The sequence below is a fragment of the Ictalurus furcatus genome, chromosome 28, assembly GCF_023375685.1.
Source record: "Ictalurus furcatus strain D&B chromosome 28, Billie_1.0, whole genome shotgun sequence".
NCBI classification, from domain to species: Eukaryota; Metazoa; Chordata; class Actinopteri; order Siluriformes; family Ictaluridae; genus Ictalurus; species Ictalurus furcatus.
In genome coordinates, this window is record NC_071282.1 from 8414540 (window position 1) to 8431913 (window position 17374).

Genomic DNA, 17374 nt, shown 5'->3' on the forward strand with positions numbered 1-17374 from the left:
GAGGATGGGCTCCCTTCTGAGTCTGGTTCCTCTCAAGGTTTTTCCCCATAAAAACGAATGGTCACAAGAAGTGACCATTGTCACTGGCTTGCTCAGTATGGATAAATTTATAAATTTAAAATGTATATCCAGCATTTATACATTCCTGAAAATGTCCATTGTTCAAAGCACTATACAAATAAAAATTTAATTGAACTGATACATCTTTAATGGATCAATAAACCATTATATTTAGACAATCCAGTCTTTTTTTCATTAGTTTTTCCTCTGCATTACAGGAATTCTCCTCTTCATCAATTATATTTTGTGGGTGGGGTGTGGGCGCATATGAAGCTATTATTGGAGCAAAACAATTGAGCACCTGTGACAGTGGAATGTCACAGGTCCTCAGTTGTTTTTTTTTTTTTGTTGTTGTTTTTTTAAATATGTTTCTTCTCTCCCACAAACACAACAGTTACAACATTTATACCATCTCAAATTCTTTATTGCAGGTGCACAAATCCTATTCTACAAATCACAAATTAAGAAACTCATATGCTCACATTTTTGTGAATATGGTGTAAAAGACATTCACACAACTGTATCAAAAATGTAAGTTGGAGATTTTTTTTTTCTCTCCCACAAACACAACACAACCGTTTCTCCTTCTGATTCTTCATTGCAGGTGCACAAATTTTATTATACGGATCACAGATTAAGAAACTCATATGCTCATATTATATTTTTTGCTACAGTTTCTGCAGTGAATATGGTGCAAAACACATTCACACGCTCGTATTAAAAAATGTGAAGTCATGGGCAAATTTTGCACTTCTGCAAATCAGTATGTGAATTCATGCAAGAGAATTGCAAACCTGTATTTATACACCATTATTTTCTAACAAATCCATTTTTTTCCCTCTGATATTTTTCTAGCACAAACATGATAATAACTTCAACTACTTGAATCTGCCACTACGAGTCTAAAATGCTGTTTTTTCGCTTACAAATGTCAAGTTCCGCACACTCTCACTTTTGCACTACATATCTCAGTAAAATGTGGAGCAAACATGATTTATGCAATGAACACTGAACTGAATCACTGAACATCAAACTGGTAATATATAATATAAATGTTTTTTATATATTAACATTAACTGGTTATGAAATATACTACCCTACAAATATATTTTTCTGTGCAATATATACTTTTTTGTCAACTCATCTTCATTTAAATCTTTCAATAGTGTACTGGCACTTTAATTCAGCGTGAGCAACTTGAGCAGCATAGAAAAAAATTCGACTCAACGATGAAACTTCCACTTCACTGCTGCAGCGTCCAATGTAAAATTTTAGCAGTCCAAAGTTTACAAACTGCAGTTTTGTTGTCATTCCACACAAGGGTCATAATATTTACACACAGCAAGAAATCTATGTTTTCCCACCCTCTTTTGATTGACAGGATATAATCAGCCCTGATCATCAAATGTTTTTAAACTATCAGCCGATGGCCAATAGAGTGAACAATTGCCTTTATCGGCCGATACCGATTATTGGCCGATACATCGGTGCATTGCTAACTGAAATACATCATTGAAATACGTCTGTGAAGGTTTACAAAGCTATTTCAAAGGCTCTGGGACTCCAAAGAACCACAGTGAGAGCCATTATCTACAAATGGAAAAACTTGGCAGAGTAGGTTCACTACTTTGTTTGGAAGATGGGTCCTTCCAAAATTCCTCCAAGAGCACAGTAACTACTTATCCAGGAAGTCACAAAAGAGCCAAGGACAACATCAAAGGAACTATAGGCCTCTCTTGCATCAATAAAAGTCACTGTTCATGACTCCACTATCAGAAAGACACTGGGCAAAAATGGCATCCATGGAAGAGTGGTAAGGTGAAAACCACTGCTAACATAGAAGAACATTAAGGCTCCTCTGAATTTTGACAAAACACACCTTGATGATATTCAAATCTTTTGGAGAAATGTTCTGTGGATTGATAAGTTGAAAGCAGAGCTGTTTGGAAGACAAGGGTCCCGTTACATATGGCATAAACTAAGCACAGAATTCCACATAAAGGAACATAATACCTACAGGCAAGCTTAGTGGTGGAAGTGTGATGGTGTAGGGATGCTTTGTGGGGACCTGGGAAACTTGCAATAATTGAGGGAAACATGAATTCTGCTCTCTATCAGAAAATCTTAAAGGAGAATGTCCGGTCTTCAGTCTGTAAGTTGAAACTCAAGCGCAAATGGATTATGCAGCAAGACAATGATCTAAAACATAGGAGTATGTCCATATTTGAATGGCTGAAAAAAAAGGTCAATTGAAGTTTTAGAGTGGCTTAGTCAAAGTCCTGATTTCAGTCCCAATTAAGATGCTGTGGCAAAACTTTAAACAGGCAGTTCATGCTCAAAAACCCTCCTAGGGTGGCTGAACTAAAGCAGTTCTGCAAAGAAGAGTGGGCCAAAATTCCACCACAGTGCTGTGAAAGACTGATTTCCAGTTTTCAGAAATGTCTGGTTGCAGTTATTGCTGCTAAAGGTGGCACAACCAGATTTTAAGTTTAAGGGGACAGTTAGTGTTTCACATGGGTGATAGGTTTTGAATAACTTTTTTTACTTCAATAAAAAAAAATTTAAAATAAAAACTGTATTGTGTGTTTACTCAGGTTGCCTTTGTTTTATGTTGTATTTCGTTTTAACATCTAAAACTATTTAGTATGAGATATACACAAAAACAGAAGCAATCAGGCAAATACTTTTTCACAGCACTGTAATCAGTATCAGTGGAACAGCAGCAGGACCTGATCAAATCTCAATTGAAATGTTGAAAGCAGGTGGAGAACCCATAGTTAAAATACTTGCTAAACTTTTTACTACCTGTCTCAACAAATATACAATACCTGACCAATGGAAAAACGCTGATGTCATACTACTGCACAAAAAAGGAGATGCTAAATACCCAAAAAATTACTGTCCAATAAGCCTTCTATCTATAATTTACAAAATTTTCACAAAAATCATCAACAAAAAACTTGAATCAGCACTAGATTTTGCAAAACCACAGGAACAAGCTGGGTTTAGGAAAAATTTTAGTACATTAGATCACATACAAGCCCTTCAACGGGTCATTAAGCGCCACAATGAGTTAACTCAAAATGAGTTACCACTTTGTCTAGCTTTTGTCGACTATGAAAATGCTTTTGACACTGTCAAAACTTGCTCAATACTTCAGGCCCTACAAAACCAAGGGATCAATCCGGTTTATATAAAAATCCTGTTCGAAATCTATAAAAATGCAAAAGCTACAATTCAGTTAAATGATGATAAAGTGGAAATCAAAATACAAAAAGGCGTCCGCCAAGGAGATACCATATCGCCCAAACTTTTTTCGGCCTGCCTAGAAGAAATCTTCAAAAAACTCGACTGGGAGGACAAAGGAATCAAGATCAATGGTTCCCACCTCTCCAACCTACGTTTTGCCGATGATATAATTCTATTCTCAGAAACCCCAGAAGAACTACAACAACTACTACTAGACTTAAATGAAGCAAGCAAATCATCAGGGCTAAAAATTAACCTACAAAAAACCCAAGTTATGTTCAACAATAGGGTCCAACCAATACCAATTAAAATACAGGGAAAACTATTGGATCAAGTAAACAGTTACATATATCTAGGATAAAACATATCAATGGAACTGAATGGCCTTGACGAAGTCAACAGGAGGGCAAGATCAGGATGGCAAACTTTTGGCCGCCTCAATTTCATCTTCAAACACAACTTTCCTCTATGTCTCAAAAGAAAAGTGTTTGATCATTGTGTTCTCCCTGCTCTTACATATGCATGTGAAACCTGGACCTCAAATACTAAAATAATTCAAAAATTAAGGGTGACTCAACGAAGCATGGAACATCACATGCTTAACTTATCACTATTAGACCACAAGACTAATGTGTGGGTGCGAAGTCAAACCAAAGTAATGGACATAATCAAAAGGGTGAAAACATTAAAGTGGAAGTGGGCAGGACACGTAGCAAGAATGAAAGACCAAAAATGGACGTCTGCAGTCCTAAATTGGACTCCATTGGAAGCCAAACGCCCAAGAAGATGACCTAAGGCCAAGTGGGCTGATGACATCAGAAAGTTCGCTGGAATCAATTGTCAACAAAGGGCACAGGATCGTAGTTGGTGGCGGCATTCAACAGAGGCCTACGCCCTGCAGTGGGTCGAGAACGGCTGAAGAGAAGATATATATATATCTCTACACACAAAGTTATTTATTGCTACATATGCATTGTAATTTATTGTTGCATATACATATGCATTTATATATTGTCAATATTTAGGGCATTTGTATCTTCCAAGCAATGTATGTGTGCATATATAGTGTTCAAATCCAAAATAGAATATACAATAATACATGATACAATAATATATACACAGTATATAAATGTATATTTATTGTTTATAAATATATTTATCAATATTTTGGGTATTTGTGTCTTGGATCTGTTTAATACAATGATTAACAAATTTTCAATGGGTATTAAGAATTGTGTACTTTGTCATGGAAGCACAGTTTTGGAACAGTAGCAAGTTCTTTGAGATAAAAATGGGGAAAAAGAAGTATATAGGATAAGAAATTGTCTGTTAGAACTGTGATCAGTGTTGTTACCATACTTGACTTCAGGAGAATGTTGAAATAACCATTTAACATTAAGAGAGAGGGACAAGTGTGTATAAGAGTGAAGACTATGAGTGTGAGCTGTCCACAGCTCTGGCAAGAGGAATGATCCTATGACACAAACAATATAAAAATATATATATATTTATGATTTATGTGTAAGACAAGCTTATACTATTCACTCCTGGAGGTCTGTAGCTGACAGACTGGATTTTGACAGTTGGCCAGCGAATGAACACACGCTCGTTGGTCTGTCTCTGTTCAGCTCTCCCTTAAAGCATGGAGGCCCCAGGGAGGTCCTTTTTCTCCCACAACGCCCTCCCCCACTTTCACTCGAAATCACACACACACACACACACACACAGAAAGAGCTGAGTTATGAGCAGTGAGGAGCTGTAGCCTGGAGATACTCCTCGTCTCTTTCTTGTTCCAACAGCAATCACTGGGTGAGCCTAAGATGACTCAGAATTCATTGTATGCAAATACCTAAATGCAGCGGGAGATAAAACGGAAGAGCAAACCGTCTGTGCTGCCGTTCATACTTTCTGTGGAATACAAACCCTTGGATTTAGACTTGGACTGTAGAGTTAAGACACCATGGACTCGGAAGTGGTCACGGGAGCACGCAGACAGCACGCAGACAGCAAGGTGAGTCGGGTTGCAGTACATGAAGCGTGTATTTGGGGGGTTGTTTTCTCTCGCTTTAATTCAATTCACTTTACTTTAGTGAAACTCATGCTAACTTAAGACCCAAGTGGCTCAGAACACTGCACCTCAGGAAACTGCCGTTTCCGCACACTCTTCTTTTGCCACTTGCTCTCACTCTCCCATTGTCTAACGCATTTCTTTTCCTTTCTCTTTCTTTTGCCTTTTCTCCTTAAAATTTGTGACAGTTTGGCTATAACGTTAGGAGCTCACGCTGCAACACGCACCAAGCATGATGCGCACTTTATTCCCAGCCTCTTGATGAGCTCCAGGTTCTCCACACGTAGAAAACATTCCAGCAGTCGTATTTTAGAAAGGCGAGCACCACTTTAAAGAGCTTGACTGACTGATTCAGAGAACGTTTGATTAGACAACGTGAACTTGTATACCTACTTCCCTCAACTATAAATCCCGCAGATATATGGCCCTGGTTGACCCGGTGAAGATTAGTCATGCTAGCTAAGGCAAACGCTACACACTTAATGTCTCGTTGCTCTGTGGCTCAGTGAAAGACTTTGTGGATGGAACTGCACTGAACAACGAACGCATTTGGTGCTCTGAGCCGCATGTCAAGATCCACTTCAATCCGAGCTGGTTCAATTTTGAGGGTGGCTATCACGGCCTGTTTGGAGCCTGTTAGCGTAGTAAGTTAGACACATTTCCGGATGCTGCTGCAGCCGGAGTTGGACATTGCGGTTCAACCGCCGGTTCACAGTCAAGCAGGAAGTGTCTCCAAGACCCCATAAGTTCAAATGTTCGCGTTTTCATCTGGAACACTTCTGATTTAAGACGTTTGCTCATCTTCAGTAGGCCTACATCTCTCAGCGATGTCTACGAGACGCATTCGCGATGTTTAGGAGTTATGAATAATGTTAATCCGATCTGTTTAAGATGCTTGTAAGATTTTCATACATCGGCAATACGTCAAATTTACGTAGGTCAGACGTTAACATTTTATTTAATGATTATCTTATCATACCGTCCCCAAATATTGCTATTGCTTGTAATATAACTACACTAACACATACATACGAATATATTTCTAGACAAATCATATATAGCTCACAATAAATATATATATATATATATATATATATATATATATATATATATATATATATATATATATATATAAATATATGTAATTATAAAACAGTGCTGTAATATAGAGATTTAGTTCCCGTTATATCTATTAAACCTAAATAGAAAAAACTAATAATTTTCAGTTGGTTTACTTTAACAAAGATTGAAAACAGCAACAAAATACAGTGGATATAAAAAGTATACACTGTACCCTGTATATACTGTTAAAATGGCAGGTTTTTGTAATGTTAAAAAAAAAAGAAACCAAGATGAATCATGCCAACTTTTTCCACCCTCAATGTGAAATTGAAATGTATGAAAATGTTAAGTGAAAAACTTAAGTTTTTTTAGGAGGGGAACCTTACAATAACCTAGTTGCACAAGTGTGCACACCCCTAAACATCACTCAGTCTGTTTGGGTAAGAGTCTCAGTGTGGCACATCTTGACTTGGCTATATATATATATATATATATATATATATATATATATATGTATATGTATGTATATGTATATATGTATGTATATGTGTGTATATATATATATATATAGTGTGTATATATATGTGTGTGTGTGTGTGTGTGTGTGTGTGTGTGTTCTTACAAAAACATTCTACATCCACCAAGTAAGTAAAGTAAAAGTAAGTAAAATTTATTTATATAGCACGTTTCACACAGCAAAGCTGACCAAAGTGCTGCACAAGTAAGGAAAATAACATAGAAACAGAAATAGACCAAATAAAAACAGACAATGGACAATAGAAAAAATTGATTAAAAATTTGTTTAAACAATTCAAAATTTGATCAAATAGCCTGGCAGAAGAGATAAGTTTTAAGCCTATTTTTTAAAAGTGGTAATAGAAGGTGCAAGGCGGATGTCCAGTGGCAGTTGATTCCATAGACGGGGGGCAGCAACAGCAAAAGCTCTATCCCCCTTTGTTTTTAACTGGGAACGAGGGACATGCAAAAGAAACCTATCAGAAGATCTTAGACATCTGTTTGATGAATGTGGTTTAAGAAGATCCTCGAGATAGGAAGGAGCTTGATTATTAAGAGTTTTAAAAACAAACATCAGAATCTTAAACTGAATCCTAAAACGGACTGGGAGCCAGTGAAGTGATGCTAAAATTGGGGTGACACGATCAAACTTCTTTGCCCTGGTCAACAGCCTTGCAGCTGCATTCTGAACCATCTGAAGACGAGCCAGAGATGACTGAGGAAGACCCAAGTATAGTGAATTACAGTAATATAAGCGAGAAGTAATAAAAGCATGAATAACCTTCTCCAAATCCTGGAAAGACAAAAATGTTTTGAGTTTCGAAATAATCCGTAGTTGATAAAAACTAGTCTTAACGACCGAATTTATCTGCTTGGTTAAGCATAATTCTGAGTCCAGAATGAAGCCAAGGTTCCGAACCTGGGAAGAAATTGAGGGAAAGTGATTATGGAGCTCGTTAATGAGACCATCTCTCAATCTCAGGGGGCCAAAAACAATTATTTCAGTTTTGTCTTCACTAAGTCAGAGGAAATTATTTGTCAACCATTTTTAATGTCATCCAGACAGTCCACCAGCTTTCAAAGGAATGTACAACTGGGTATCATCAGCATATAAATGAAAAGAGACATTGTGAGCCCTAATAATATTCCCCAATGGCCGCATATATAAATTAAAAAGAAGTGGGCCCAGAATGGAGCCTTGAGGAACACCACTAATACTGTGAGGGCATCACATACATAGCCTGCTTCAGGTCACACCACAGATTTTTTTTTTTTTTAGCAGGATTCAGTTCTAGAATCTGTCTTGGTCATTTAAAAACAATGATCATATTTTTGTTACAGTAAGCCACTCCTTTGTTGATTTGGATGTAGGCTTTCTGGTCATTTTCATCCTGAAAGATGAAATACCTTTTTATCTTCAGCTTACTAGCAGACATCTGAAGGTTTTGCACTAAAATCTGTTGGTATTTGCAGCTATTCATTATTCCTTCCACCTTGATAAATGCCCTAGTTCTGGCTGAAGAAAAGCCCTAAAGCACCATGCTTCATTGTGGGTATAGTGTTCTTTTGGTGATGTGCTTTTTTTAATGTAATTAGTATACCTTTTGTAATTGGTCGCATCAGACCATAACACATTTTGCCACATGGTTTGGGGTGATTTTAGTTGGGCTTGGATGTGTTTTGTGAGAAAGGGATTCTGTTTAGCCACCCAACCCCATAGCCCAGACATGTGAAGAATATGACAGCTTGTCACACACAGAGGGCAATCAAATACTTGTCCAATAGTCCTGCAGCCTCCCTGGTAAGATTGTCTCTTGTCCTTTTCTACATTTCAGAGGAAGTCCTGTTCTTGTTTGCTCCCTATTCACACCTGAGACCTTGTAACACTAACAAGTCACATGACACCGGGGAGGGAAAATGGCTAATTGGGCCCAATTTGGACATTTTCACTTAGGGGTGTACTCACTTTTGTTGCCAGCAGTTTAGACATTAATGGCTGTGTGTTGAGTTATTTTGAGGGGACAGCAAATTTACAGTTATACAAGCTGTACACTCACTACTTTACATTGTATCAAAGTGTCATTTCTTCAGTGTTGTCACATGAAAAGATATAATCAAATATTTACAAAAATGTGAGGGGTGTACTCACTTATGTGAGATACTGTATTTGCACAAGTAGGCATAAGAAAACTTGAGCTTGTCAATTATGACAGAATTTAGGCTCATAGGGTGAGCCATGACACATTATTTTACCTTCTGATAAACTAAATTTAATATTTTCAGTAAATTTTACAGGTTGTATGCAAAAAAACAACCGTTAACCTGTTCCACATTTTAAACAAATACAATAAACATCAATGTTCAGTCTTTGAAGTCTGCTCCTCTTAAATATATTTAAAGCTACACTATAAGTCATGGTTCTGGGCTGGAGCCAATTCTCGAACCTCTCTGCGTATATTGTGTATATATCTGAATAATCTCATAGGATGTGACTGGGTGAGTTCATTTACCCGCCAGATGCAATGCGCTTTAGTTTAATGGTGTTCATTAGGGATGCACCGATCAGGATTTTTACAGCTGATACTGATTTCTTGCCATCTTGATAGACCGATACCGATCCAGATACCAGATATCTTTTTTTTTTGTTTAAGCTTTAATCAGGGGGTCTTTCATAAACAGTTAAACGTAACCTCTCTGCTCATGGTCACTGTTAATTGAATTAAAATAATAGCAATGAGAAATACTGTTGGTTAATTGATAAATAAACAAGCATAATATATTTATTTTTCAATATGTTAAACAATAGTTTAAATTAAAAGTAGACTAACATAAAAATGTTATTAGGAAAAAGAAGGCCAATAGCCTCCTAAGGAAATAGCCTACTAAGCTTAATGTCAAATTGATACAAGACGTTTTTTGGGGGATTAAATCAAAACATGAAAACTGGAGTTTTCTTTTCTAGTGATATCTAGCAACCGTGAGCTTGAAAATGAAATGAAAAATTGAAAAATTAAATGAAATGAATGCACTGTCTGTGTGAGCCGGTTTTGTGTCAAACTCCGTTTCCCCATCGGGATGGGATAGGTCCAACCCCAAACAGCAAAAAAAGCACAAAAGGCCTTTTTTTTTTTTAAACGATTTTTATCTGTAGATTGTTGTATTCCAGAAGTGAAAGGCATATTTCATGACTGTCTAGTTATATTTTGAAAATGTGGTAACAGAACTTCTCAGCTGTCAGGATGTGTTCCCCCTGCTATTATGGACAAATTTGCTATGATGGAGGTGGTGTTAAGACAAAGATAAAAGCTTAAACTTGTATGATATTGTTTTTATCTTCAATTTATTTTGACCTTTACTCTGTAAATTGCAGCGAAACTGTACTTCTTGGGACAGAAAACCATAGTTTTACTCTAAACAGCTGAACTAATGTGGAGCTTTTTTGTGGTCAAATCACACAATTGCGTTTCTAAAAAAACAACAACACTGTACTAAGGGGGAAAAAGAGAAATATGATCAATATCTCCAGGTATTGTGCCTTTTGAGAACGATCAAATACTTAGCCTACAAAATCAGTTATAATTTGAGTGATCACACATTTCTTCCATAAGTGTACAATATTTAAAATGAAAACTCTCATGAATATAACTAGAGCTGCAACAACTAATCGACAATAATCGATTATGAAAATTGTTGTCAATGAATCTCATTATCGGTTAGTTGGTCTGTGTGCGGCACATTTACTCACTACGTTGCTTCTGTTCTGAAAACACGCATCAGAGTGTAAATACTAAAGACGTTCTTCAGTTTTTAGGAAGAAAGTGTGTATAAAATGCCCCCCTGCCTTAGAGGACTTCCTCTAAGGCAGGGGGGAATTTTATATTAAACACCACGGAGATCAAACAGTGATGCACGAGCACAAACTTATGTTTATGCCCAAAATGCTCCACTGTGTGTAAGGGGCAGGGGAAACTGGTGCAAGCTGCTTAAAAGATTTAGTATAATTTAAGTTTATTGTCATTATATGCTGTATTGGCGTGCTTGCAGTGTGACTTCTGTCAATTATTATAACAGAAGTGATCCGTTAGTAACGAGGCCGCGTTGCTCCTCACTCCCAGTGTAGACGCGGTGATACAGTGGATCAGTAAGATCTGTAATGTCTATGATCACTATGATCAAAAGTAAACATAATTAAAACAATATGCCTAAAGGCAGGGAGTAACAGAAACCTGAAAGTTGCAGTGAAAGTGAGTTTTTAATTTGTGGATTTTATTTTAATTAAATGTAAAAATGGTACTGGAAGTTTGCCTCAACCCCCCCCCAATCAGATTAATTGATCAATCGAAAAAAAAAAATAATAATAATAATTGGCCAACTAAACGATTTATGAAAATATTCATTAGTTGCAGCCCTGAAAAAAAGTTAATTAATAGGGAACCAACTACTAAGAAAGTGTACAGATTAGTTTACAAATTACATAGTTTGAACACTAGGTGTTGCTATCATGTGAGAATGAATATGAAATTACAGCTGGAGTAATATTGCCAAAAGACAGACAGCCAGACAAAGTGAATGCAAAACATTACAGGCGCATTGACAAAATGTAATTATTTTTCACTGAATTCAGAAGGAAATTTTTAGTTTGTCAGCAGTCAGTTGCTGTAATAAATGGGTATAATGTTAAGAGACATTATGAGATGAAATGACACTTTCAAGTTGTACACCGGTGCTGAACAAGAACAGATGGTGAAATAACTGCCAGCTAGCCTGTTCGCTCAACAAAACCCAGTTTTTTTTCAAAGCAAACGTTTTTTCTAATGACTCTGAACAAGATCTGACTGAGGTCCAAGATCAGTCACCTTTGCGACATGCTTCGAATCTCCACACCAGCGCTTGACGACAATTCTTCACTCACAGGCAGAAGTGCTCCCATTAGATTTATTTGTGAGTGAGATCTATATTTACACAACTCTGTTAAGCAATTAATATAAAGTGCTTAAAACTCACCTTCTGATGTGAACAAAAATGCAGTATTAGTGGTGATGCATTTTATTAGAGAGTCTGTGGGCCATGACTGCATTTTTTTTGGACTGCACATTTACTTTTGTCCAAGAGTGCTGTATAGTGATTCCAAAGGGCTGGTATGGCAAGGTTTTTATGGCAGGTGTGCTCAAAACCAATTTTGTGTTACACAACATTCATGTTCAAGATATGAATAAATTGCCAATTCAGTGTGCACATTTACAATTCTCAACTGCCAGTCCAATTGTGACAGACATTATTATTAATATCTCTTCAGTTAAGGGAGTTGTGCCAGCTAGCCTTAAACATGCAACTGTGCAGCCTTTGCTTAAAAACCTCATCTTGATCCAACTATACACAATAATTATAGGCCTATTTCCAAATTGCCTGTCATGTCAAAGTTGCTGGAGAAAGGTGTTTATTTACAGCTACCCTCTTATTTGAATTCTTTAAATATCCTAGACAAGTTCCAATCAGGCTTCAGATCCTTACTTAGCACTAAATCTGCTTTGTTAAAGGTCACTTATGATATGATATTTTGATCTCACTTCTCTGGCAGGAACATTGCTTGGTAGGTTGCCTCATTGGCCTCTGGCGTGAACAGGACTTGGTAGTCTCGTCAGCCTCAGGCAGGAACTGATGATATTTTGAGCTCACTCGACTGTGGGCTGTGGGCCCGTGTTTTGTTGATTTTATTGGATCTTGGCACTGCTTTTGATACCATCAACAATAGTATTTTTTAAACTCACCTAGAGTCTGTGGTTGTCATCCAGGGTCTGGCTTTGAAGTGGTTTGCCTCTTAACTGAAAGATAGGTCTTTTTCAGTAAACATGGGGAATAGGACTGGGCGATAAAACGGTATCAGTATTTATCGACGGTACACCTTTATTGGTAACGATATAAAAAATGTTCGGTATAGCGCTCGATAAAATGTAAACACACATAACGTTTGGTTGCATGAACAACCCTCAAGTGTCTGCCGTCCCTGGATCATTAACAGCCAATCATATGCCTTGATAAAGGAGTGGGCTGCGAGTGACGAGCAAACAGCTAATAACAAGTTGTGTATCTGTGTGGGTTCGGTTGCGCCATCGCCATGTGTCATCAGAACACATGAACACATGCGATAATGAGTGCTGTGCCTGCAGATAAAGGACATGTCAGCTCGCCAGTGTGGCAGTTTTTTGGATTCGCTTTGTGTGACCAACATCAGAACACCGTTGTGTGTAAGCTTTGCAAAAAAAACAAAACGCTGTTTCTCCGTACAGACAAGTACGGAGAAACAAGCTGCGAGAGACTTGTAGTGCGCATGTGTGAAGTGCGCGTGTAGTCTGCACATATACAGATACTTCGTCACCCACGTTATGTCCACCGTGGTGCTTGGTCTATACCAGGGGTGTCCAGTCTTATCCAGAAAGGGCCGGTGTGGGTGCAGGTTTTCATTCCAACCAAGCAGGAACTACACCTGATTCTACTGAAAGCCAAGATCAACTGATTAAACAGGTGGAGTCAGGTGTGGCTCCTGCTTGGTTGGAATGAAAACCTGCAGCCACACCGGCCCTTTCCGGATAAGATTGGACACCCCTGCTCTATACAGACCACCACCACTGTCTCACCTGGATATATCCCTGCTATGTGGACCATAGAGTGACCGACTCGGCTTCACTGCGCGTCTCAGTGAGGCACAAACATGAATCTCTTACGGTTCCTACCAAAAATCTTGTGCAGTCCCTAACTGTAAGAGAGTAGAACATTGCCAATTAAAACAGCACTGATAAATGCGAGATCAATATTGAACAAAACGTTTCTACTAAATGACTTCTTCTCAACTAGTAAGTTGGACTTTTTATTCATCATTCAAACCTGGCCTGATGAACTAGGCCCCCTTTCTGAACTCTCCTGTAAACTTCAACTATCTTTGCTGCCCTAGAACCTCTAATCGGGGTGGGGGCATTGCTGTTTTTAAGGATTCGTTCAAATGCAGGCATCTACCAGTTGATGTTTATACCAGCTTTGAGGTTTTTATTATGTACAGGCTCTGCCCGACTGGTGACTGACTCTGCCCTATTAGCATACATCCTCCCCTGAGTGAGCTGCACACAGTCCGCGCTGGAGCAGCTACAGTGATGAGAAGAATGTCTCAGCTTCGGAAGCATTGTAAGTGTTCTGTTGTTGGCTGTAAAAATTAACATGAGAGTCTTCATGTACTCCCGGTATCAGAGCCACTGAAGACGCAGTGGAGTAGTTTTATTTTTGAAGGAAATGTGGCCCAAAAAATAGCTAAATGTTTATGCGAATCATTTTAAACCAGACTGCTTTGTGAATGAGGGTCAATACATAGGATTTGCTAAAAATTTCATTCTCAAGCATGGATCAGTACCAACTGTTTGTGATCCAGCTTTACATCTGGAAGAAGTAATTATATTTTGTGAATGATTGCAAATCACCTTTCTGAATGTGCTTGTTAATGGATTCCATGGCTAATGCGGCTAGTTACCATTGTCTATGATTGTATTCACGGAGTAACCATTCAGAAACATCCTGGTTCATTCTCACAGTTGTTACTTCTGCCGGAGTCTCTCCTTCATCAGTGTCTGGTTCTGGTTCATATATATAGGGCTGTATTTATGGTGTCAGTCATTTTGGTTCTCCTTAATTGTTGTTGCCGTAGTATCTGAAGCACGAGCTGTAAAGGCACAGCCCTCTTCCGGAAAGGGGGCGGGGAGCAGCACCTCACTTGCATTTAAGGAGATGCACACAAAAACAGCGTGTTTTTGCTTCCACCCAAAAAACGGGCATTTACAGCATGGTAAATGATCCGTGGGGTATTTTGAGCTGAAACTTCACACACACATTCTGGGGAAACCTGAGACTTAGATTAAATTTTATAAAAAGGGTTGTAATGGGTCTCCTTTAATGCATTTCTTATTATGCATGATGTGTAGCACTTTGTTCAACTCTCATGTTGTTTTAAATGTGCTATATAAATAATTTTGACTCTGACCTCGTGGATCTCAGGCTGGAGCTCTGGAGCTGTGGTCGCCAAGTTGACCTCCTGCTGGAGCTCTGCAGGGGAGACCACCTCGTTGGTCTCCGGCTGGACCTCTGGAGATGAGGTCGCCATGTTGACCTCCGGCTGGAGCCCGGCAGGGGAAACCACCTCGTGGGTCTTAGGCTGGAGCTCTGGAGATGAGGTCACCACGTTACCCTCTGGCTGGAGCTCTCAAAAAATAAAAATTAGCACTGGAGAAAATATCCCTTCAGAGGGCTTTCAAAACCCTCGAAGGGAGCTGGGACATCCAGGCCAAGCCACTGGGGAAATCGCACAGAATAAATGCCGGCGTGACGCTCCCTTCGCTCTCCTGCTGCATCCATGTTATTGGCGAAGTATTCTGTCATGTAATGGAGTTGGAGACAGATACAAGTGCAGTTAAGAGCTTTATTTAAAAACGTAGTCAAAAACAAAAAGGGCATAGATGACACTCAAACGTGCGGGCAAAACAGGATCCAAACCATCAGACACAGAACAAAGATCAAGGCTTGGTACGGGTCCGGCAGAAGACACAGAAACACACAATACTTCGCACTGAACAAAGACATAGGAGGGGTTTAGATACTAAACGTAATCAAAGAGGGATAACGTAAACAAGACATCACAAGACATTAAAATTCAGGATGTACTTGGCCGAAAACCAAAAATGTATATTTTTTAAAAAATCCATTGTAAAAGTTTTTTTTGTATAATTGTGTTAATATTAGACTTTTTAAATTAATTTAATGAATCTGAATTGAAAAGCTACAAACCAATAAAATCCACACTTTTATTGAAATTAACACACCAAAACAAAAACAATATTAAATATATTATTCTTCATTCAGTTCTGTAACAATCCAATTTAACAGATTTTTTTTTAATCCAAATAATGTAACGTTAACTATTATGAGATGCAAAACAGCCGCCAAGTAATGAACTTAGCAGCCCTAGGCTAGCATCTTGCAAATACAAAAGTTTAAATATGCTACACAATCATTTTAATGAACACAACAGGCAGAACACAGAATGCAGAGGGCCTCTATTCTGTTGTTGTTTTGCTGTACTCTGCATATAGAACGGGATGTCGTGTTTTCAGGTGGTGTATCAAACCTGTCATGGAAAAGTGGTTTGGCACCTTACCCACTCTTGAAATTTCTACGGAACAAACACTGCAGATAGCAAATTTGATGTCCTTATCAGAAACTTTTAAGTATTTCCAAACTGCTGACCTGATTGCCCTTTGCTGGGTAGCGCCGTGATAACATGTTTTGGACAAAAAATGAAAATGTCATGTTTGGACGAAAATTTTTGGCGGCCAAAATTTCGGTGCATCCCTAATGCACACAGATGGCTCTGTTCTGCTGAGCTCTCTCTCCCATGGCTCTTGTCTCTCCCCTCTGTATCCTTGCTGCCGTTCACTGAAACGCAAAACACTTGTTAGAAAAATCCCACACAGGTATAGATCCTTACCACTCACTCCAGTGCCACCCTCCATGCACAAACCCGCACGCAAGCATGCCCCAAATTCCACATACATATAACATTCCACATCAAATAACAATATGCAACCAAATGAAAACAATTCAGGCCTATGCAGAAAAGACAATAGCAGTGTTTACACAGCCAAATCACCCAATAGAGTGGTCCAGGGATGACATAATTTTGTACCAGAACCCGGAAGTTGGCATCATGCTGGTTCCCTCGACAAAAACTCAATACGATTTTAGGCTTTTGGATTATTGCAAAAAATAAGCTTTGTGATCAACAAAAGTTTACAATATTAACACGTTTTGTCCATTAAGATACTTTTCACAAATGAACACAACTTTTATGAAGCCCAAATACAATCGCCAGGCTGTTGTGCCGAGAACTGGGCTTCCCCTGACAGGAGTGACAGCAAGCGGACCACTTCTGCAGCACGCTCGAAGAGTTTTATAAAGGCTTCTGGGTTGTCCTGCAGCCCCATCTTGGAGAACATGACATGGGGAATGGCTGTGGTGGGTTCCAGGGCTGCTGCTAGAGATTATGAGAAAAATCAAGAGTAGTAGCCTTTTATCTTTATAACTTATCTAAATTATATTGATAGTTACAAATATATTGCAATGAATTAGCTAGCTAGCTAGCTACGATATTTGTGGAGTGCTCTTAGCTAGCTTACACCATATTATCCTACTGCCTGAATACATTTGATATTTTTTACTGTCCCTCTCTGACCGGCAATACAAAATAGTCTGTTCGGCAGCGCTTCTCTTCATCTTCAAAGCTATCTGTGCTCTCCCAGTCAAAGCCAGAAATCAAGCGTTGTGTTGTGAGGCAGTAGTTTGGTGTTACCAACTTTGCACAACGGAGGGGAGCTTTTAGTATTA

General features: G+C 38.5%; 1 protein-coding gene across 4 annotated transcripts in view; it reads left to right on the top strand.

The window, feature by feature from the left end:
• The first annotated feature begins 5010 nt into the window (after positions 1 to 5010).
• mcc (MCC regulator of WNT signaling pathway) overlaps positions 5011 to 17374 on the top strand; it is a 155665-nt gene continuing 143301 nt past the window's right edge. For all 4 annotated transcript variants that reach the window (XM_053618037.1, XM_053618035.1, XM_053618039.1 and 1 more), the window contains exon 1: positions 5011 to 5320. In XM_053618037.1, coding sequence (XP_053474012.1) covers positions 5270 to 5320 — 51 coding nt within the window. In that variant the 5' untranslated portion in view covers positions 5011 to 5269. The remainder of the gene's footprint in view (positions 5321 to 17374) is intronic.